General features: G+C 45.6%; 1 protein-coding gene across 1 annotated transcript in view; it reads right to left on the bottom strand.

Annotated features, from left to right (window-relative positions):
- Nucleotides 1-328: 328 nt before the first annotated feature.
- FRMPD2 (FERM and PDZ domain containing 2) overlaps nucleotides 329-24,815 on the bottom strand; it is a gene marked incomplete at both ends in the record, with an annotated part of 68,531 nt that continues 44,044 nt past the window's right edge. The window contains 5 exon segments of the mRNA XM_080640563.1: nucleotides 329-439; nucleotides 2,132-2,320; nucleotides 24,081-24,171; nucleotides 24,173-24,244; nucleotides 24,246-24,318. Of these exon segments, the coding sequence (XP_080496689.1) occupies nucleotides 329-439; nucleotides 2,132-2,320; nucleotides 24,081-24,171; nucleotides 24,173-24,244; nucleotides 24,246-24,318 (536 nt within the window).

Genomic DNA, 24,815 nt, shown 5'->3' with positions numbered 1-24,815 from the left:
TAAATAAACATTTTAAGTCCCATTTATAAAAGAGGAATGAGGATATCATTCAAAGTTGATGTGAGGGTTAAATTCGATCACTGATAGAAACTCCCTCTGCACTATTCCTGTCTAATAGGACAAAAGAAAATAATTTGTTATATAAGTTCAAAGGATGCACTGCTCCATCTGTAAGCACAGTCCTCTGTGCCCTCCAGGACTTCTCCCCACGCCGGGATGACAGTGGAAATATTTAAAACAGAGGTAGGTCCTCAGCCTTTTGGGTTATAGATCTCTGAGAAAATTTAAAGAATGTGAAGAGCTGCTTTTTCCAAAAGAACCAAACAAGTCAACATTCCAGGTGCACAGGTTGATGGACACCTTGAAGCTCATCCGTGGGCTGCTCCATGGAGCCCAGGCTAAGCGCGCAGGCCTTGAGCAGTCCTACCTGCACGCCCGCCTTCCAGCAACAGGAAAGGAGGAGTGATGGTGACAAGACTCAGCCTAATTACATCCTAAGCCATTGTCCACAGCTGAGGGCTATTCAGTCCATCCCAGACCCTAACTGTCTTTCCATAAACCAGGACTTCTCCCCACCCCACTCCACACCTCAGGGCACAAGTCTGACTGCCAGTTCCTTGGTCAAATGGGGAAAATCCAACAGGATTGAATGTGTTCATAAGGCTGCATCATCTCACTGATGTTTCTTCCTCCTTTTTGATTTATAATAAAAATAGCTAACACCTTTTTAGCCCTTACTACATACCAGGCAGTGTGCCAAATACCTGGCACGGATTGTCCCCTGACTCTTAAAATAACAGCATGCGGTGGGATTTGTTATCCCCATTTGGCCATCAGTTAGCTGAGTCTCAGATGGTTGAAGACCACTTTGCTGCAGGTCACCCGCTCCTGAGGGTGGAGCTAGGTTCAGAGCCCTAGCCACTCAGCCTCGAAGCCCCTCTCTCACCTCTCTGGGCTCCACAGCCCCCCTCCAGTTCACGGAGAGCTCCTGGGCATTTCACAAGCCCAGCACTCATGGGCGTTCCTAGTCCTCAAAGCTGACTCTTCTCATAGCCCCAGCCCTGAGGAGCTTTCTCCAGAAGACTGCCCTCCACGGAGCAGCTGCTCCCTGCTAGCTCCACACTCTGTGAATCATATGTTTCATTCTCACAGTTGTCAGATGTCCGACTTCCCCATAAATAGAATGTGCGGTCTTCAAAGCTTCCATGTCATGCCCCCTATTAACTTGTTTTCTATTTCAGATAAGAACGAACCCTCTTGTCATATTTGAATTTCAAATACCCACCCACATTATCAGCTTGCCTGCCCCTGTCCTCTAAGAGTCCAGTCCAATCATTTGTGGTGAGAGTGTGCTGGGCCACTATGGATGAAAGTGAACGGGTGTGTTTCAATTACAGTTCAAATCCAGGAGCCAGTGCTCCAGCACATCTCAGTGCACCTTCAGAGTGTGTTCATGTGGAAGTTTCTTGAACACTCAGCATTCTTTTAAGTCTAGGACTACATATGTGGAGGCATTTTAAGAGCCTATCAAGATGTCAACTCACTCTACTCTCAGTCTGACATTGTTACGCTTCTTCCTCCCGTGATCTCAACAGCACAATCAGACCCTAGCCTGGTGACCCAACCCTACTTCTAGTGGCGTTCTTGATCAAGAAGGAGCTTGTTGTGTTGAGCCACGGTGGCTCAACAAGAAGGGCCACATTACATGATACCAGGACTTGTTTTCTGAAATTTTCAATACCAAACCCAGAGGCAGGCAGGAGCCAAGGAAGCAGGAGCCAGCACTTCACAGGCAGCACACAGTGAGTGTGCGAGGCGGCAGGGTAGCACTGAACTCATCCTGCACGGAGTAGGAGACTAGGGTGCACTGGGACTCTGTTACTTACTCACTGTAAGATGCTGGGAAAGTCCCAAATGTGTCATCTGTAAATGTGAGCAATAATAACCTTTTCTTATGGGGTGGTTGTCGTGGACATGGACCATGGTGAAAACGCCTGCGTGGTGACATGTGACCAGAGGGGCCGTGATGGGAGCACGGTGCTGCCCACAGACCATCAGGCAGCCAGAGTGGCTGAAACAGTGAGCCACACTGGGAGAACTCAGTCCAGCCCCATTTTGCCCAAAGTGATACCCACCTGAGGGCGCCATCAACTGGGTCTGTGAGCTCCTCACCATCCTCCCATTTGCTCTCACTATCATGGGACTGTTCCGGAGGCAAGGACTCAGAGAGAGCACCCCAAGTATAGAACTGTGGCAAGGGAATGCTCCCTGAATCCGCCTCCAAACATTTCCCACAGGCAGCCAGTCTCCAGTCGCACAGCTGATGGGAAGATACATTTCATCCTCCATGGAGGGAGAAGGGACTTCAGCTGGATGGCACATGTAGCTTCCGCACTGTCCAATTCAGGACTAGAGAACAGCAGCAGGAAAGGAGGAGTGACGGTGTCTTCCAGCATCTATCAGAAATGTCTTCTGGCATCAATCAGAAATGCCTCTCCCCATCTTCCCTTGTTTTTTAGGATTCTCATCATGACACATCACAGGAAAGCCAGCCAGGGTTCAAACAGTTCTTGCCAGAAGCTGCTCTGAGGCCCGGAGGTAAACAGTGAGTAAGGCATGACCCCTGGAGGAGCCCCCAATTTAATGGGAATAGTGAGCAGTAAATGTCACAATTCAGGTAATGACTGCTATGGTAGAAGCAGCACAAAGCATTATGGGTTCAGGGGAAGCCCCTGACCAAGCCCAGAAGACCATGGGGACTTGCTAAAGGGCATAGTATTGAAAGTAGAACGATGACCCAGTTCTAGGAATAACTCTTCACATGGGAGTCAGTCAGACCTCATGCAAGTTTATTAACTCATCTGGAACCTCAGTTTTCCCATCTGAAAAATGGGAAGATCAAGCAACTTATAGGATGTTGGGATGCTTAAATTAAATAATTCTGATACAGCCATCCATGGTTCCTGTTACAAAAAAAAGGTCTCAGAAAGTAGGAGATGCTGTTACTACACTGACTGTGATTGTTAACTTCAACAGAAGAATTCGATGGAAAAGGAGAAAGCAGGGGGTTGGGTGCAACTCAAGCAGGTGACCTTCAAAGTACTTTGTGCAAATATCAGGTCCTTTCCTAAGCATGAAGAGGTGCCCGTTCGGAGGCAGCCACTACAAGGACATTTCCTCCTTGTGTGACATAAGAGGCAGATGAATGCTGGGACTGTGTCTGGCAGCGAAGACACAGACACAACAATGAAAGAACGGCTTCTAGAGGCTGCCCGAAGTAGCTCGCATGCTTTTCGTTACAAAGAGCAGCCCAAGAAGATGGCAGAGCATTTTGCACATGCAGAGAAGGTGCTCAGAAAGTATCTGTCGAAGGTCTGGTTAGAGATGATGAGTAGGAAAATCTAAAACTAATGCACACAGATCTAGTTTTTTACTAAATACATGCCTCTTTGTTCATGAGCCTCCCTCCCCACCCCCAAATCAATGGCTTGGCTTTGTTACATTATGGGGTGTAAGGTCTCTTGCCCTTGAAATCCGCTCTGGCACCTCCCGACAGCTACAAGCCCCCGACCACAACAGGGCTGTCTTCCTCTCCAGTAGAGTCCAGTGTCTGCTCCAACCTCACTTTTGCTGTCAAGAGAGCTTACTTCTGCTCGTGAGAACTACAGGGTGCATGTAAATGTGCATTTCATGTAGATATACACTCATTCCTGTGTATATAAGGAGACTATGCAACAGACTAAAGAGGAACATTCATTTAAAAAGAAGCAATATTTAAAATCGCTAAGCACTTCAAGGGAAAATTGGTTTTAAACCTTCAGATACTTGGCTGGATTGTATAGAATATGTGGTTTCTTAATTGTATAGAAATTGTGCTGAAAACCATGGAGGTTTGTTAAAGAACGGGGAAGCCAGCCTGTTGCCCAGCCCCCTCCCGCACCCCCAGCTCCCCAGCAGCATTGCTCTGCAGACATGTCCATCAGCCACAGCAGTGAGGGACTGTCCACTGCCACCACCACACTGCTCCCACCTTTCTAATGAACCCCTTGCTCTCCTGCTTTGATTTGGGGCTCCAGCTATGGGCCCCACCTGAAGAGAGACCCAGGGAGGCATCAGCCAGGAAGGCAAGGGCAAGAGGTCCAAGTGTCTGGAGACGGCTTGGGACCCCCAGGGTGAAAAGTCCTGGCCATCAGGAGCGGCTGCCTTTCCTCCCACCCTTCTTCATACCACCAGTCTGCCCTGCAGCTGTGACCTGGAGTTTGATTATGGGTTTGGGGAATGGTGAGCAAGGAAAACAGGGGCCAAAGGGCCTGTGAGAGCCCCAAGGCACAGCCCATTTCATGGAAGGGGCAAGACCTGTAGACTTGGGGAGTGAATCAGAGCAAAGCCAGTTGTCTTGGCAGGTGACCACGCCAGGTGAAGAAGCAGAATCCTTCATCAGGGCTCACAGCCAGCTCAGGGCACCCAGGAATAATGCAGCAGGACTCCCACCTAGAGCCTGAGGGGCCCAAGGTCGCAGAGCTCGCTGCGGACCTCCAGGTACAGTCAATGACCTAGTTGCTCCCGTCCTTTCCCCCTCCCTCCCAAGCTGTCTGACAAAAGAAGCCTTTTATAGACACACTAGGGGCCTGGTGCATGAAGATTCATGCATGGGGGATGGGTCCCTCAGCCTGACATGCACCCTCTCCAATCTGGGAGCCCTCAGGGGAGCCCTCTCCAATCCTAGAGTTTCTGTCTGTCTTTGCAATCATATGAGCGAATTGTCTGAGACCCCAACCCAGTTTGGTTTGGTGCTCACAGAATAATAGAGGTCTTTTTTTTTTTACTTTGTTCCATTGGTGGAGATTTCCTAGAAGTTGCAGGATATCTTCCCTTTAATTTTTCCTCGACACTGCGACTTTACTTATGTCTCTCACCTTTGCTTTCCCTCCAACCCCCACCCGCAACAGTAACTTGCTCCAGGCTCACTGTGCTCTAGTGTCTAGGACAGTGGTCGGCAAACTGCGGCTTGAGAGCCACATGCGGCTCTTTGGCCCCTTGAGTGTGGCTCTTCCACAAAATACCATGGCCTGGGCGAGCCTATTTTGAAGAAGTGGCGTTAGAAGAAGTTTAAGTTTAAAAAATTTGGCTCTCAAAAGAAATTTCAATCGTTGTACTGTTGATATTTGGCTCTGTTGACTGATGAGTTTGCTGACCAGTGGTCTAGGAGATCCCGCTATGTGTCTGCCACCAGAACTACAATTCTCAGCATTCCTGGTGCTCCCCTGCGCTCTGGGCTTCCACTTCCAGTCCAGGAGCTGCCACCAGAACTACGATTCCCAGAATTCCTGGTGCTTCCTGCGCTCTTGGTTTCTGCTTCTGGTCCAGGAGCTGCACAAAGGAAAAGAACTGCAAACTCCAGCTGCCCCCAGGCCGGGCTGACAGGACCAGACACTCCAGTGGTGTCCCCGGGACCCCGGCCGCTTGGCGCCAGCGTGTGCACACGCTGGCCACAGGCTCGAAGCAGGTGGGGTCCCAGGGACATCCACCCCACCCCCTCAGTGCCTGCGTGCTTGGTGCTGAGTGGCTGGGGGGCAGGAACTCCCACTGCATCACTATGGCAACAATGCCAGTATCCCGCCCCGCCCCCAGCCGCTCAGCGCCTGGGTACCTCCGCGACACCCACAGGTCCTCCATCTTTGTTGGGTTAATTTGCATACTCACTCCTGATTGACTGTGGGTGTCACAGATGTATTGTCAATTTACATATTTGTCTATTATTTGTGTAGATCCTAGAGAAGGATCGGGAGACCCCAGGTGAGCTCCCCACCCAGCCATCCTCCTCACACAAGCTGGCAGGGCCCTAGAACCCAAATGCAGCCACTCTTCCTGATCTGCTTCCAAGGAGAAGTCCTGCCAGACTCCAAGCCAGTGAAAGTCACTGTGAGGCGTTTGCTTGTAGAGGGTGTGTACTTCCCTGGACAGCACTCCTGAGACACGTGGTCACCGAAATCAGTCAGGAAGACAAGTCAAATGAGTAGACAGCATCTCTAGGCTGCAATACTACGGTTTTGTAATTGCCCTAATCGCTGTGGTTAAACTCACAGCCAAGCTCAGGTCCTGTGTCTTTCTGTGAGGCTGAGCCTTCTCCAGTTCTCCAGGGATAGGCCCCACCCACCAGCCCTGGTTAGCGTGGCAGCGGGGAGCTCAGAGCCAAGTTCCAAGAGTCCCAAGTTTCGCATTTGGAGGCGGGATTTGCATGGTCTCTAGGATGGCTAGTGGAAAAGTCAGTGGACTGCTGGGCTTGAAGCTCAAACGATGATCCTGAGCTGGAGATCAGGATTTGGGAGTTGTCACTGTGTATCAGGTCAAGGCAGCGGTAGGGGCAGTCCCCTGGGAGCCTGTATGTGGAAAGAACCTGCTGATGGCAGCGCCAGGCCCAGCCTACTGAGGGCTCTGCTCTGCTGTTAGACCATCCTGTTCCTAGCCAGGCATCTGCCTCACTGGCTCCCCTCAGCTCACAGGTCCCCTGTGCCCTCCCTTGTGACCAACAGCCCTCACCTGGCAGCCTCATTCGAGGCTCAGCCAGCTGCTCTGATGACACACCTGGCAGGTCAGCTGCAGTGTTAGACCTTTAGCCTCCTTATTACCCTTTGTTATTCCAGGGACAGTCCTCCCTCCCAGAAGCCAGGCAGTCACTCAGTTTATTTCAAGGACTCAGCCTCACTTTACATTCTTAAGTAGCTCTGAAAGCTTCCATCACCTCTTCCACTAAGTGATGGCTGCTGAAACTACGTTTAATTACATGAACTTAACTATATGTGCTGGGGGTTGGGGGAAGAGAGAGAGAGAGAACTAAACATTCTGCAGTGACCAACTTTCCACTCAGTGAGAGTCAGCCCTGAAGTGAGTGTGGGTGAAAAGTGAACCTGCCGTTTCTTCATCCCGACAAGCCAGCAGTCACAGATGAGCATTCTGCAGAGCCCACAACGCAAGTCACCAGACTTCACCTGAGGTTCAACCAGAGAAAACGTGATCTGCTCCTACACCATGGGGGACGTCACATCTTCCACAGTGATGCGAAGGGTAATGTGGCTTGGTGTGATTTTCACCTTATTCCTAACTTTGGGAAGATGATGATAAAATGGGTCACCTCAAGAAGAAGTGAATTCTGCACCCCTGGATATACTTAAGCAAAAGCAGTTTTCCTACTTCAGGGATGCTGCAGAGCAGATTCCAGCATGGAGGTTGGATTTGATCGGTTTTATACTGAAAAACCCCGAGCTTCTGTGAGTTAATGAATGAAACAGTGACTATGCCAGGGTTCTTTTCCCAGCCTTACAAAGGGTTCAGCATTCTGGAGAAAGAGGCTGCACGTAGATTATTAAAGAGTCCATGGACGAAAGATAGTTTTGAAAGGCATCGGGGGTCAGAGGAGCTTCAGCTGAAGGAGCTAGAAGACTCTCCTTGTCTCAGGACCCCGTGCTTTTATTAAACACAATTTGTCCCAAGGCAAGGTGGAAATATACACTTCAAAGGGTAAGGTATCAAAGGGTTTACAGAGATTGTCAGTTTGGGGAATAGCCTACAGCTGTTCAGGTGTTTGGCCAACAGGAGGCAATAAAATGCCCTGAGCTGTCTGGCAGTTAACAATCCCATTCAGGTTTGGGGAAAGTGCCATTTAGCCGTTTCCAACAGGTAAACTACATTATGTGGCTCACCCTTGTTGAGCCCCCCAAGTCCCATCAACCTTTTGACGGAACTCTTGTAATTATTACATGCTGGAATTGGTTCTCGGCAGACTACCTATACTAATAATTAGGAAAAAAAAAAGTAGTAATATTAACTGATAACCATGTTAGATTAAAGGCACATGGCAAGTCAAACTCCAGGCTTGTACCTAAACCCAGAGTCTCTTTTTAACCCAGCTCTCAGGATCTCTGTCCATTGCCCCAAACTAGCTGGCAGTAAACGGTTAAAATCCGAGAGAGGCCCCACGGACAAGGAAGTACAGTTCCTTGTATGTTTCCTATAAGATCATATCAATAGTTGTCCTTAGATTAATCTCTATACATTATTTCTTTGATCATTTAAGCAAATATTCCAGTTACGGCCTAGAATACACTTGTGCATTTTCAGACAATGAAAAGAATACCACTGATGCTTACCCACTTCTTTCTGCTTTTCAGGCTAGTTGAGGGTTTTTTGGCACAGATTCTTTTAAAAATGTGTCTGAATACTTTTAGGGAACACATGTCTGGCTCCCATTGGTCACAAATCTCACCTGCCTAATGCAGTTCGTCAGCTACCTCATACTTCCGGTTACCGGCCAGTCCCTACAGATCTGCCCTTGTCAGTCTTCTAGTATGATCAACAAAATCAAGCCATGTAATCTCAGTGGGTTTGCATGGTTCCAACACAAACCATCCTTCCTCATTACTGTCTGCTCTGTGCGCATGCTCCTATCTCACACGCCTAGGCTCAGTACCCCACCCTTTCTCAGTATTTGTACCGTCTCTCTGCCCATAACAGGTCTCCGTGCACCTTGGGTATCTGTAACAAATACTGTCAAACTGAATCAAATAGTATGTCATCCATCAGGACAGGACTGTAGATCCGTTTTCTTAAGAAAAGTTGAGTGTGAAGCATCGTATTAGCATAGAAATGATGATGCACAGCGGGGAATTCTTTACCTCAGTGCTTCAAGAGGCCACATGGAGGCGGGACAGAGCTGTGAGCTGCAAGAGCCCCCAGACCTGCCATCTCTAGCCCCCAGGGCACCACTGGGTGAGGCTGGCTTTCTGGAAAGCTCCCACGCTGTGGTTACCAGGGCTCCAGATCTTGCTTCTCTGGATTTTTCCTCCCCTCCACTGCTGAGGGCGTGCTGGGCCTAGGTGGCATCTGAGCACAGTTACTGACTGCTGGGTTGGAATTTCTAGCAATGAAGGGCATACAGCTCACAAATTATCTGCAAATGTGGTGAGTCTCACCTTGCAAGTCTTCTGATATCACAAATTGAACAGCAGTTTTGCCTCACATCTTCCTCCAGAGCCTAGCCAGCCCCGCAGCCCCGACTTCCTGCTGCGTCTGTCTGAGTGAGGCTGGGAAGCCCGGGCGCGGCAGGGTCTCTTTCCCTCTGGGTCCCATTGTGCCTCGCTGGTGGCCTGTTAGAAAGACTCGGGCCTGGGACCCAGACCTCCCCTGCGTCTGGGAGGCACTGCCCGCCCCCCGCCCCCTCCCCCTCTCCTTCCGCCCCCTCCCCCCCCCCCCCCCCCCCCCCCGCGCTGTCCTCTTGATCCAGGCTGTGGCTCTGCTCCCAGCAGTGCATGATGCCCCGATAAATTCTTTGTCTGCAATGCTTAGAATTAATAGATCCATGGTGCAGCCTGAGCAGAATCTAAAAATTGCTTCTTTAAAAAAATAATAATGTGTTTTTCATGTGATTATAGAACAGAATAGTTACGAGCAGCTCTGGACCATCCTCCCTCTGTCAGAACCCCAGCTCCCGCCAGCCTAGGCAGTTTAGCTTGAGCTGTTGGAAGCTCTTGATAAATGTGTTATTTTCTAGTGAAATGTATTTTGAGCGTTTAAACAATATGAAAACAAGTAACACTGCCTCTTTACCCTGCCTTCCAATAGGAAACGTTTTTAAGATTCGCTCTCTTCATCTGTCCTCAACCCAGGACAGCCTCTGCACAGCCTCCCCTCCCGCCATACTGCCTTCCGGGTCTCCTCCTCACTTCCCCAAATGCTACTTGATTCTCCTCAACTGTCTACATTCTCACTGGGCCTGTTGGTTCTAATTTCAATGGCTATGGTGTGCTAACACCACCCAACTTTTTAGAGCAAGCATGTCAAACTCAAAGACTAACACGGGCCAAATAAACAAGGTTTAATTTTATGTGGCTGCAAAAAAACAAAAGCTTCAATTTTCATAGAAACATGCTGGATACAAAAGGCTGAAATAAATGAGTAATCATTAACATAAAATAATAGAACATTTTAATGAAAATTAATATTTTTTTCTTGAACATTAACTTACCAGACACTGAATAACTGCACAAATTAATAAGTGTAATGCAAATAAACCTATTTTTCTTGTTCTCTGAAAGCAAAATATTTTCTGTTGCGCACACCAAAAAAGTCAGTATAAGACTAATGATGTGGCAATCAGCTGCTAAAATATTCACTGCTAGTATTAGTGGAGAGAAATGTTGTGCCTGCACATAAGAAAAATAAATGCAACACGATTATAGTAATCAGTCATTAGCAAACATTGTAGTTCGTTATTAATAATTATGTATAACAGAATATTGTAAAAATTAAGTTACACAATTTTTATTAAAACGTTTCTTACATACTGTTATATTGGCTGCGCCGCAAAAATATTCGTTGTGGGCCGCATGCGGCCCACAGGCCATGAGTTTGGCATGCTTGTTCTAGGGCAGTGGTTCTCAACCTTTCTAATGCTGCGACCCTTTAATACAGTTCCTCATGTTGTTGTGACCCCCAACCATAAAATTATTTTTGTTGCTACTTCATAACTGTAATTTTGCTACTGTTAATGAATCGTAATGTAAATATCTGTATTTTCCGATGGTCTTAGGCTCTACAGCAGCGGTTCTCAATCTGTGGGTTGCGACCCACAGGTTGAGAACCGCTAGAATCTAGAGGAAAGAAGGAACCTGTACTTCAGGAGGAAACTGTGCTTCGTCCACAGCACCCCCATGGTGATCTCACCAAGCTGTAGTCACTGCTCTGAGATATTCCATAACTCTGCATAAATAAACGTGCTCTTTGAAATCTCTTTGGCCTACATTTAGTATCTGCCTGGTTCCCTCAATGAATGAGTTAGATAAAATCTTCAATAAGTGTTCATTTTTACATCTACCTGGAGTCATGATTTTACCTTTTCCTGAAAATTATCTTTTGTTACTTCATCCCAGGACCCACATCCATGGTGTAAGGGAGCACATGGACTTTCAGGCATATGGGGCTGAGCCCCTATCCCTGCCCATCACCTACATGAAAAAACTTCCACCCAGCCTCGCACCCATCTGACTGCTAACTCCCCACAATGAACGGGACCCCTAAATATGTTCTTTTATTTCAATATGAACCATAAACACTAGGGCTCTATTAATATACAATGTACATTATAAAGGGTATAGCAAAAGCAAAATTGACATGGATAAAAATAAATAGGAAGAGAAAAAAAAATGGCGGCGGAATAGACAGACGTGTTCCGAGCCTTGTCCCGGAGCTGAAAGAAAGAACAGCTGAGTGTCACTGTTTGTTGGCGAGGAGTGTTTGTTGGCAAGTTGGGGGACAGCTGAACTCCAGAAGAAGGTGGGGGACTGCTAGACGGGGTTCCCCTGACCTGGCAGCCCCCACTGCAGCTGGGTCCCCTCCCGGAGCTGCGGGCTTGGACACAGAGTCTGCGCCATCCTGAACCTGAAAGTGGAGCGAGCGTATCAGAAGCCTGAGAATCCACAACTGCGGCACCCACAGAACAGCTGAGAGCCCCAGAACAACGCTCCCCAATTGGCACAAACACACGGGTTCAGAGGAGCTCTATACTCCACCATGGAAAGATCAGATTTCGCCTGGGATAAGGTGAGGTCTCTGGACCCAGCGGGAAAGAGGAACATGCGTTTTGCGGGAGCTGGAGGACCAGGGAAGTCTGTGCCTAGAAAAATCCGTGGCTGTTGGGGCTGGCGTGATCTGTGAATGTGGAAGGGGGTCTTCAGAGCTGCTAACAGAAGGGCTCTCTAAAAAGCAACCCATTTTGATCTCATGTGCAGGGACAGCATAAGAATTTCAAAGGTGTGCCGGCTGCCTAGACTTACGCGCAGCCCCGGAGTTCGCACACTTGGGCTTTTTCCTCTTCAAATCCTTGCTTCTGATTACTAAGCCCAGTACATAGGATCATCCAGTTGGGGACACCCTGGGAGACTGCAGGGGAAAGTTGTTTTTCTGGAACCTGGGGATCGGAGCAGGGAGTGACCATCGGAGAGCCAGCTCTGAGGCAGCCCACTCCCACAAACCGGGAGTGAGTGCCACAGGGAAAGAAGGCTCTAACACTGCCTAGAGAGGCCATAGATAGACCCAGAAGTCAATCCAGAAACACTGCCACCCAGGGGCTGAATCACAAATTGACTCTTGTGTAATCAAAAATAAAGGAATACGAGAAATTAATATAAGACACACCGCCTGCTTAAAATCAGGACTGGCTTATAACACTGAAGAGCAGTGGAACGCAGGGAACTGCAATACTGTCCGGACCGAGAAACAGGCGTGCCAAACAGAACAACAGAGGAAGTGAATGACCTTCACTACTCCACATTTTATTTTTATTTTTTATTTTTTTATTTTTTCATTTTCATTTTTTGCATCTTTTACTCAAGAAAATAATTTTTTTTTCTTTTTTCCTCACTTGATTTTACCTTTTTAATTATTACATTTTTATTTTCAATCCGTGTTATTACTACTGCTATTTTATCTTTTTTTTTTAAAGTGTCATTTTATTTTCTCTTCATTTTATTTTGGGATTAGTGTTCTACATTCTATTTTCATCTTTCCTTTAGCATCGTTTTACTCTATCTCACCTCTACCTTTATGCCATCATTCTCTTCCTAACATTCCCCTTTTCGGTGTCCTGTTTATCTTACCCCTTTCCTGCTTTAGATTTTCCCTATTCTATCTGTTTACCCCGTTAAAATTTCACCCTACTTACATATCTAATCTCCAATCCCCTGCTCCAAGTCCATACACACCTCTCCCTTCGCTATCTTAACTATCCAAAAAATTATTTTTCTCTCTGTCCTTTTGTTGTTGTTCGCTTGAATGTTGATTATATCAAATTTTTATGCTTTTTTGTAAGATTGTTTTGCTTATTTCTCTTTTGTTTATTTTGTTTGTTTGTTTTGTGCTTCTGTTTCCCCTTGCCTCACTCAATATTAGTTGGTGTTGTAGTTTGTATTAATCCGCAGGTACTTGTTGCTGGCATTTGCTGGGATTAGTGATTGTTCTATTGGAGTTTTATCCCCAATATATATAGTATGTTCCCCTTTCTCTCTTAGTCTCTTTCTTGTCTCTCTTACTTTTTTTTTCCCTTTTCTCAATTTCATTTTGACAATCCTTTTTTTTCTTTCTTTTTTCTTCTTTCTTTCTTTTTCCTCTTCTTCTTTCTCTCCTATCCTCTAATTTGACTTTCTCTGGTGGTCACCTTTATTGGAGGTTATTAATATCGTGAATACATTTCTGTTCAGTGCCTTGTGTGTTGTACCTGGTAGTGCTGTATTTTGTGCCTTTAAATCAATGCAGGAGAGAGAGAACTACATAACCAGACACCCAGAGAAGAGAGACCATGGGGAGACAAAGAAACAGCCTGCATATGAAAGAAAAGCAGGCATCACCAGAAAAGGAAGTAAATGAAATGGAGGCAAGCAACCTTCCAGAAAAAGAATTCAGAGAAATGGTCATAAGGTAGCTGAAAAGAATGGAAGACAAGTTCGACAATATGAGCAAGAACCAAGAGGAAATGAAGAAGAACCAAGAAGAAATGAAAAATGACATTGCTGCTGTAAAGAACTCAATAGAAAGCATCAAGAGTAGACTAGAAGAAGCAGAGGACCGCATCCGTGAGCTAGAAGACAAGATGGGAAAAAAATACCCAAGTAGAGCAACTTCTAGAAAAAAAAATTAAAAGGCAGGAGGAGAGCCTAAGGGAACTTTGGGACAACACGAAAAAAAAACAACATCCGCATAATAGGGGTTCCAGAAGGAAAGGAAGCTGAGCAAGGAATAGAAAACCTATTTGAAGAAATAATGACAGAAAATTTCCCTGATATAGGGAAGGAAAAACCCACACAAATCCAAGAAGCTCACAGAGTCCCAAGCAAAATGAACCCGAAAAGACCGACGCCAAGGCACATTATAATTAAATTGGCAAACACCAACGACAAAGTAGGAATCTTAAAAGCGGCAAGAGAGAGACAGAAAGTTACATAGGAACCCCATCAGACTAGCAACTGATTTCTCAACAGAAACTCATCAGGCCAGAAGGGAATGGAATGAAATATACAAAGTCATGCAAAGGAAGGGTCTGAATCCAAGAATACTGTACCCAGCAAGGCTATCAATCAAAATTGAAGGTGAAATCAGGAGCTTCACAGACAAAAAAGGACTAAGGGAATTTATTACCACCAAACCAGCAATGCAAGAAATGCTAAAGGGTCTGCTGTAAAAAAAAAAGAAAAAAGAAAAAAGAAATAGGAAGCGAAGAAGGAACACAGGGGTAAAGAATAGGAATGGCGACAAATAAGTACCTATCAATAATAACTTTAAATGTAAATGGATTAATGCCCCAATCAAAAGACATAGGGTAACAGATTGGATAAAAAAATGTGACCCATATATCTGCTGTCTACAAGAAACCCACCTCAGAAAAAAAGACGCACACAGAATGAGGGTGAAGGGATGGAAAAAAGTTTTCCAGGCAAATGGAACTGAAAAAAAAGCTGGGGTAGCAATACTTATATCTGACAAATTAGATCTCAAAGTGAAGGACATAACAAGAGATAAGGAAGGCCACTTCATAATACTAAAGGGAGCAATCCAACAAGAAGAAATAACTCTGGTAAACATATATGCACCCAATACAGGAGCACCCAAATACATAAAAAAACTACTGGCAGATATCAAGGGAGAGATTGACAGCAATACAATCATAGTAGGAGACTTTAATACCCCACTATCACAAATGGACAAATCCTCTAAACAAAAAATCAGCAAAGACATCCATCCTAAATGACTCACTAGACCAGATGAAATTAATTGACATCTCCAGAACATTTCATGCCAAAGCCACAAATATACATTCTTCTCAAGTGCACATGGCTCATTTTCAAAGATAGACCATATGTTGGGACATAGGCAAAGTCTCTTCAAATTCAAGAAGATAGAAATCATATCAAGCATCTCCCAGACCACAATGGCATAAAACTGGAAATCAACTACAATAAAAACAATCCAAAGAAATCAAACACATGGAGACTAAAGAGCATGCTATTAAACAATGACTGGGTTACCAGAGAGATCAAGGAAGAAATAAAAAACATCATGGCAACAAATGACAATGAAAACACTACAATCCAAAATCTATGGGACACAGTGAAAGCAGTCTTGATAGGAAATTCATAGCTCTACAAGCATACTGCAAAAAAACAAGAAACAATGGTAATAAATTACCTAACCCTACAACTCAAAGAGTTAGAAAGAGAGCAACAAGAAAAACCCAGTGTAAGAAGAAGGAAGGAAATAATAAAGATCAGAGCGGAGATAAATGACATAGAGACCAAAGAAACAATACAAAAGATCAACAAAACCAAGAGCTGGTTCTTTGAAAGGATAACAAGATTGATGAACCTCTAGCCAGGCTCACCAAGAAGCAAAGAGAGAGGACCCAAATAAACAAAATCAGAAATGAAAGAGGTGAAATAACAACAGATCCCGCCAAAATACAAAGATTGTTAAAAAATACTACGAACAACTCTATTCCAACAAACTGGACAACCTGGAGGAAATGGACATATTCCTAGAAAAATATAACCTTCCAAAACTCAATCAAGAAGAATCTAAACAGCTCAATATGCCAGTAACTATGGAAGAAATTGAAGCAGTCATCAAAGAGCTTCTGGCAAACAAAAGCCCGTAGCCAGACGGCTTCACAGGAGAGTTTTACCAAACATTCAAGGAAGAACTAAAACCTATCCTCCTCAGACTATTCCAAAAAATTCAAGAGGAAGGAACACTTCCAAGCTCCTTCAATGAAGCCAGCATCACCCTAATACCAAAACCAGATAAAGACAACACAATGAAGGAGAATTACAGGCCAATATCCCTCATGAATGTAGATGCCAAAATCCACAACAAAATTCCAGCAAATCAGATCCAGCAGTACATCAGAAAGATCATACACCATGACCAAGTAGGGTTTATCCCAGGAATGCAAGGATGGTACAATATCCGCAAATCAATAAATGTGATACATCACATAAACAAATTGAGAGATAAAAATCACATAGTCATATCAATTGATGCAAAAAAAGCATTTGACAAAATCCAACACCCTTTCTTGATAAAAACTCTCAACAAGGTGGGAATAGAAGAATCATACCTCAACATAATAAAAGCTATATATGATAAACCCACAGCTAACATCATACTCAATGGGCAAAAACTAAAACCATTTCCCCTAAGAACAGGAACAAGACAGGGATGCCCACTCTCACCACTCCTGTTCAACATAGTACTGGAAGTATTAGCCATTGCAATTAGACAAGAAGAAGAAATAAAAGGCATCCAAATTGGAAAAGAAGGAGTAAAGCTGTCCTTATTTGCAAATGACATGATATTGTACACAAAAAACCCGAAAGACTCCATCAAAAAACTAACAGACTTAATAAATGAATTCGGCAATGTAGCAGGATACAAAATTAACGCCAAGAAATCTATGGCATTTCTATACACCAACAGTGAACTTACAGAAAGAGAGACTAAAAAAGCAATCCCATTTTCCATCGCACCAAAAAAATTAAGATACTTAGGAATAAACCTAACCAAGGAGGTAAATGACCTATATGCGGAAAACTACAGGACACTGAAAAAAGAGATAGAGGAAGATATAAACAGATGGAAGAACATACCATGTTCATGGATTGGTAGAATCAACATCATTAAAATTTCCATACTACCCAAAGCAATCTATAGATTCAATGCACTCCCCATTAAAATACCAATGGCATATTTCACAGACCTAGAAAGAACTCTCCAAAAATTCATCTGGAATATAAAAAGACCCCGAATAGCCACAGCAATCCTGAGAAAGAAGAATAAAGTAGGAGGGATTTCAATACCAGATTTCAAGCTGTATTACAAAGCCACTGTCTTCAAAACAGCCTGGTACTGGCACAAGAACAGACATATAGATCAATGGAATAGAATAGAGAATCCAGATATCAACCCAAACCAATATGCGCAATTAATATTTGACAAAGGAGGCATGAGCATACAATGGAGTCAAGACAGTCTCTTCAATAAATGGTGTTGGGAAAATGGACAGATACATGCAAAAAAAATGAAACTAGATCACCAACTTACACCATACACAAAAATAAACTCAAAATGGATACAGGACTTAAATATAAGACGGGAAACCATAAAAATACTAGAGGAATCCACAGGCAGCAAAATCTCAGACATATGCCAAAAGAACTTTTTCACTGATACTGCCCCTAGGGCAACGGAAGCCAAAGAGAAAATAAACAAATTGGACTACTTCAAAATAAAAAGCTTTTGCACAGCAAAAGAAACCATCAACAAAACTACAAGAAACCCCACTGTATGGGAGAACATATTTGCAAATGTTATCACTGATAAAGGTTTAATCTCCAACATCTACAGGCAGCTTATACAACTTAATAAAAGGAAGATGAATGATCCAATAAAAAAATGGGCAACGGACCTAAATAGAATCTTTTCGAAAGAAGACAGAAGGAAGGCCAAGAGACACATGAAAACATGCTCTAAGTCACTAATTATCTGAGAGATGCAAATCAAAATGACAATGCGATACCATCTCACACCTGTCAGAATGGCTATCATCAACAAATCAACAAACGACAAGTGTTGGCGAGGATGCGGAGAAAAAGGAACCCTCGTGCACTGCTGGTGGGAATGCAGACTGGTGCAGCCACTGTGGAGAACAGTATGGAGTTTCCTCAAAAAACTGAAAATGGAACTCCCATTTGACCCAGTAATCCCACTCCTAGGAATATATCCTAAGAAACTGGAAACACCAATCAGAAAGCATATATGCACCCCTATGTTCATAGCAGCACAATTTACAATAGCTAAGATTTGGAAACAGCCTAGGTGCCCGTCAGCAGATGACTGGATCAGAAAACTATGGTACATCTACACAATGGAATACTATGCTTCCATAAAAAAGAAGGAATTACTACCATTTGTAGGCACCTGGATGGAATTAGAGAACATTATGCTAAGTGAAATAAGCCAGTCAATGAAAGAAAAATACCACATCATCTCACTCATTTGGGGATAATGAAAAACATTATAAACTGATGAACAAAAAGATAGATGCAGAGGCAGTAAAGCATCAGACTGTCAAATTACAGCGGTAAGTTTAGGGAGAGGTGGGGGAAATAAGAGATCAACTGAAGGACTTATATGCATGCATATAAGAGTAACCAACGGATGCAAAACATTGGGGGGTGAGGGCATGTATGGGAGTGGGGTGGGGGGGGCAATGGTAAGATATGTACACATATAATACCTTAATAAAAAAATAAAAATAAATAAATAGGAAAAGCAATTATTTTTTTTTCTTTCATACTCTTTGGGAGAACTCCACAATCTCATTTTTAATCATTGCTCTCCTTCCACCCTCTTCAAAACTTCCAGCGGATAGAACTGCTGCGATTTCACCACCACTCTCCCTCCCAGGCACTGATGTCCTCACTCTCCTTTTTCTCTGCTTAGATTCCATGGCCATCAGCCCCATAAGCAGTCTCTGAAAAATAAAGAAATCCTGCCTGGTCAGTGTTGTTCAGTGGTTAAACGTCAACCTATGAACCAGGAGGTCACAATTCAATTCCCAGCAGATCGATTCCCAGTGGGGCACATGCCCAGGTTGTGGGCTCAATCCCCAGTAGGGGGCGTGCAGGAAACAGCTGATCAATAATTGTTTCTCATCACTGATGTTTCTATCTCTCTCTCTCTCCCACTCCTTTCATCTCTGAAATCAATAAAAAATTTTTTTAAAGTTTTTTTAAATAAAGAAACCCTGAGGTCTCATCCTCTTGCCCCCTCTACCTCCATCACACATTAACTTTCAGGTGCTATATTGTAATTCCAATTCCTAGTGAGACTGTGTACATGTGGACTTTGCGCCTGCCTTTGAGACACTAACAAATACCAAATGCATGAGTGCAGAGGTCAAATGGACACTCAAGACTTCCATATAGTCTTGCTCTACTTTCTCAGTAAATTCTGTTTCATTTTCTCTCTATTCTCTAAATTGCTTCTCATTTTCCAGCCACCTTGGATCTCTGCTCTTCAAGGAGTACCTGTACGCACTATTTCTGTACCTCCCCCTTCTCCCTTGCACCCCCACTAACCAGGTTTCTATCCCCATCATTCAGTCACCAACTGAAATTGCTCTAATCAGAGTTTCTAATGAACTACCTCTTTCTCAAGTTCAAGGACAACTCTCTGTCCTCATCTCACTCTACCACTCAGCAATAGTCAACATAATTGGCCCCTCACTCATTTACTCTAGTTAAATGTCAAGTTGACTCTGAACTCTGTCCTTACCTGGCTTTCCTACCACCTCCCAGGTCACTTCCTCTCAGTCCCATTTGCTGTCTCATTTCTTTGAACCAGACCTCTCAATGTTGGAGTGGCCCATGGCCTACTTTTCAACCCTTTTCTTGACTTTTTCTGTATCTTTGCCAAGGTGGTATCATCCATTTCATGGCTTTAAATGGTATTGTTTGCTGAAAATTCCCAAATACACTTTTTCCAACCCTGACATCATGCCAATTCTCCACAAATAACTGCCTAGTAGACATGTCCACTTGGCTGTTCCATAGACATTTCCATTTAGTGCTATCAACAACTATTGCTTCTTCTCATGTAAACTGCTCCATCTGAGCACCCCATCTTGGAAAGTGTACACCATTCATCCAGTTTCTCAAGCCAAACTTTGTTTTCTTTCCTCATACCCATATCTAATCAAAAAGCAATTTTATGGGCTCTGCCTCCCAGACCTATTCCAAATCTGACTACTTCTCACCAACTATTCAGCTTCAGCCTGAGTCCAAGCCACAGTAATATCTTCCCTGAGTGACCACTGGCTTACCTCCCCCCATCCATTCCCACCAGCAACCTGAGTGGTCTTCCTAGAGCACAGACCAGGCAAGGTTCTGCTCCTGCTGAACCCTCATCCTCGCACCACCACCCTCCAGTGGCATCCCATTGCAGACAGTACGGACTCAGCACATTTCCCAAACCTACAAGGTCCTACGTAATTGGCCCAACTGCCTCTACATGTCTCCTTCCGTTCACCCCTTCATTATCTCCAGTCCAGACACCAACTGTTATCTTTTGTCCCTCAAACATCCAGGTCATTCCTGTCCCAGAGCCTTTGCACTTGATATTCTTTCTGCCTGGAATAACCTTACTCAAAATGTTTGTACAGCTGCCTCTTTTCATAATTACTTTATTCTAGCTATGAACTAAATGTTCCCTTTCTTGACCGTCAATCTGACCTCTGGAGTCACACAAATGAATTAAAATTCCTCTCCACGTGGCCCCAGGTAGGAGAGAGAAAGCATGCCCCACCACACCTTACACCAAGCCATCCCTCTACGCTTTTCTGGGTTCTCCAGGTGGAACTATTCTCAAGGACAAAAGGACAACTTTTCCCCTGGCATTTCCTAGGTATCTCAACAAAACCCCATTGGTACAAAGCACCTCGGCCTGACCTTTGTGTGTGCAAAAGTTGACCATCTCTCAACCTGTCGAATGTAAAATACAATTGTTGTCCGCTAAGCTTTTTTCTAAATTGGCAACTTTCCATAGCTCTTTTCTCACCGAAGTCAGTATCAAACAATCTGTTGGAGTCTGAGCATCAAGAGGATCTGAGTCACCAAGTCCCATGTGCTGTCTTTAGTGACCGTCACCTTCAATGATGATAAGTGATCATTTTAATCCTCATTTTGTATGAAGAATCATGAGCCCTAGAGAAGTTAGGCAATTGGCCAAGGCCCATGCAGCAAGCGAGTGCAGAGCAGGTGTGGGAGATTCCAGTGTATCCACACAGGACCCTCCAGGGCCGAGGTCCTCTCCCGCCAGCTGCCTAGTAGACATGTCCACTTGGCTGCTGATGGCACTCAGCTAGCCCCTTATGCAGCTCAAGGGAGCTTCCTCAGCCAAAATCAGAGTCAGGCCCCTCCCTTGGGGCAGCCATGACCCAGTGCCGGTTGATGCTCATGAAAAGGCATGAGCTCTCTTGCCCCACTTAAGGACAGCTCAGAGAGGCCCTCCCAGCTCTGAGATCTCTGTGGGGTCAGCCAAGGCCCCTGTTACAGCTGCACCACATTCCTTCCACCGCCCCACCCCCGCCCTGCCTCCCTCATCCTCCTGGGAGCAGTAAATCTCTGCTGCAGAGTCTGTGCCCCAGGCACCCAACACTCAGCACTGTGATGGTTAATTTTTAAGTGCTAACTTGACCAAGCCACAGTACCCAGTATTTGGTCAAACACTAGTCTAGATGTTTCTGTGAAGGTATTTTTCAGGTGAGATTGATGTTTAAATCAGTAGACTATGAGTAAAGCAGATTGCCCTCAGGCCTCATCAATCAGTTGTAGGTTTTAAGAGTAAAAGGCTGAGATCTCCAAGAAAGAATGAACACTGCCCCCAGACTGCCCACATGCCCTGCAGAATTAGACTAGCCAGCCCTGACAATTCCTTCAAATTTCTCTCCACTCCTCTCTCCTCCCTTCCCACCCTTTCCTTCTCCCTTCCCTACTCACCCTCTCTCTCCCTCCCCTCTATGCATATACACTGAGTGGCCAGATTATTATGATCTCTGACCACATAATAATCTGGCCACTCAATATATATATCTTAGAGGCCCGGTGCATGAATTCATGCATGGGTGGGGTCTGGCCAGCCTGGCCAGCGGGGGGACATGGGCAGTTGGCTGGCCTGCCTGCTGGTCAAACTCCTGGTCGAGGGGACAATTTGCATATTAGCCTTTTATTATATAGGATTATATAGGATATACACTGAGTGGCCAGATTATCATGTGTTCAGAGATCATAATAATCTGGCCACTCAGTGTATATGTACTTGCTATTGGCACACATATATACCTACACACATACACATCTTATTGGTTCTGTTTCTCTAGAGAACCCAATAAAGGCATCAAGGTAAAACTTCTGAATTTTCCTGATCCCAATGCCTTTCTTTTCCCTGGACCACATGCCCAACTCATGCTTCAGGAGGGCGGATGCACATTCTGTTCCCCATTCCACTCCTTAGAATGGACATTCTAGTTTCGCATCTATTCCCCTTGTTTCCAGTTTCCCCACAATCAGCCTGGGCTGCCGGGGAGACTGGTTCTAGCACTTTCATAGCCAAGATCTGCACATGTGATCACATGCAGGGAGATTCAAAGGTCGGGAGAGGCAGAAGCAGGGAGGGGAAGGAAACAGCAGAGATAAGACCTCCGGAACTTTTTACAACCAATGGAGGTTTGGGGACCAGCTGTTTTCCGGCCCCAGTGAGAAGGTGGCGTTGAACCCTACCTAAGGCAAAGTTGGGCTTCTCAGAACGCACCAGCCAGGAAACGGGGTGCCTGACATGAGGCCTATGGAGAGGGCAGGGGCACCACATCTTGCCTGCCAGCCCTGGTCCATCTCAGGCAAGAACCCCAGAGGGGTGGGCAAAGCAGGAGCTTGACTTCCGAGAGGCCCTTCCCAGTAAATGGAGCACCGCCTATAGGAAGCAAACAGTTAGGGGCAGGGCAGGATGGCTGTGGTCTCCTCTGAGCTCTCCACCACAGCCCTGGTGCCGGCTCCCCATCCCACCTGGATAAGCTCCTCAGTTCCGAAAACTGGAGAAGACCACTGGGGCTGATTTCCCAGGGTGGGCGGAGGCAAGTACAGAGCTTGCCTTCCCACAAGGGAGTGCACCATGTTGGGCTGGACATGGCAGGAGTCTGCCCAGGGCCTTTCTGTGACAGCGTCTGCCAATAACGATGCCTTCTCTTCAGGGACACAGTAGCTCAAGCAAGTGGCTATTGCTGTCTCAACCTTCCTTCCCTCCCAAGGCCCTCCTCTCAGCATCACCAGCCAATACTCTGCTCAACACTCGGAACCTCTCACCTATACTATTGTCCTAGTTTCTAGAGGACAGTTCTGAGATCTGAAGCCAATGGATAGGCATCCCCACCCACACATACACTGTCCTGGGGACTCTCTGCCCTCCCTACCCACCCCAGACCCTCCTCTCCCACCCCGGAGCCCTTCTCTGGCTTTGTCAGCATTCCCTGTGCTCTGAGGGTGTGTCTGTGAGGGCTGCAGAGTGGGAGGAGAGGGAGGCCGGGGAGTGTGTGTGTGTGTGTGTGTGTGTGCGCACATGCATGCTCCTGCCTACCTCCCCGTGGAGTAGTCACAGGAGACTGCATCCCTCAGTTCATGTCAGAGCCCATTTCAGTGAACTCGCTCCATCCAGCTCTCTCAGCTTCTGGGGTGTGATAATTGCTCCTTCCCATGTCCCTTTGGACTTGGGGGAGTGGATCACTGCACCCCAGTTCCCAGCCCCAGAGCTCCATTATTTCCCTTGCCCACACCTTTATTAAACTCTCCTCAAATGACTCAATTTTCTGCCCGGACCCTAACTGATATGTACAGTGTTCCATAGAGCTTTAGTGCTATAAGCATTGAAAAGCATCCACTTTTCACTGTCTTTTATAAATTACACTAGAGGCCTGGTGCACAAATTCGTGTACCAGTGGGGTCCCTCAGCCTGGCCTGCAGGATCGGCCGAAACCGGCTCTCCAACATTCCCCAAGGGGGTCCCGGATTGCAAGAGGGTGCAGGCCAGGCTGAGGGACCCCACTGGTGCACGATCAGGGCCGGGGGAGACTGTGGGAGGGCTCCAGGGCATATCTGGCCCATCTCGCTCAGTCCCGATTGACCGGACCCCAGCAGCAAGCTCACCTACCGGTCGGAGCATCTTCCCCCTGGTGATCAGTGCACATCATAGTGACTGGTCGACTTGTCGACTGTCTGCCCCATGGTAATCAGTGCACATCATAGCGAGCAGTTGAGCAGCCTTAGCATATCATTAGCATATTACACTTCGATGAAAAATTAAATGTGAGAATATTCTGCCGACTGCTCTATTTAGACGATCACAGGCAGGCGCCAGGGCTGATTGTCAAGAGCCCAGAACATCCCCGAAGTGGGTGGGCCTGGAAGAGCATGGCTGACACCAGCTTGCACCCAGGCTGCGTCCTTCATGTCCTCCCACCTGGAAGAGGAGCCATCCGTGGGCTTACCATTTGCAGCCAGGATAATGCCACCAGCTGCAATGGCCGCTCTCCTCAGCCGGCTGCCCTGGGAAGAGCTGCTTAATCCTCACAAGATCATTCCTGAGGCAGCTGCAGCTCTCTCTCCATCTGCACGAAACGGAATCCCACACCACCGGCAGTCTTCCACAGTTTGACTTCAAACTTTGCACCTGTATGGTAGGGAAGATCAGCCCTTTTGGTGAGGGAGATCAGCCCTTTAGCACATTACATGTGAAACTGACCAGCCTCAGGAGGCAAACTGTCAAGGAGATGGATTCTATGTTTTATATAAAAATACTTCATTTTGCTAATTTTTATGAGAGTCTCATACATGTTGTAGATCAGTATCGTCCAATGGAAATATATTGTGAGCTACAAATGCAAACCACATATGTAATGTCAAAGTTCTCAAATAGCTACATGTTTAACAACGAAACAGGTAAACTTAATCATGTTTTATTTATGTATATCTAAATATATCTAAAATATTACCATTTCACCTTATAATCAACACAAAGTAATTATTAATGAGCTATTTTACACTCCTCTCATTAACCAAGTCGTCTGGAATTGCGAGTGTGTGTTATAGATTTGGATTGGCCACATTTCAAGTACTTAATGGCCACATGTGACGAATGGCTTTCCTATCGGACAGACGATCAACAAA

The sequence above is a fragment of the Plecotus auritus genome (genome assembly GCF_963455305.1).
Source record: "Plecotus auritus genome assembly, chromosome: 9".
Lineage (NCBI taxonomy): Eukaryota > Metazoa > Chordata > Mammalia > Chiroptera > Vespertilionidae > Plecotus > Plecotus auritus.
The sequence above is the reverse complement of the archived record's forward strand: the minus strand, read 5'-3'. Positions and strand labels throughout refer to the sequence as shown.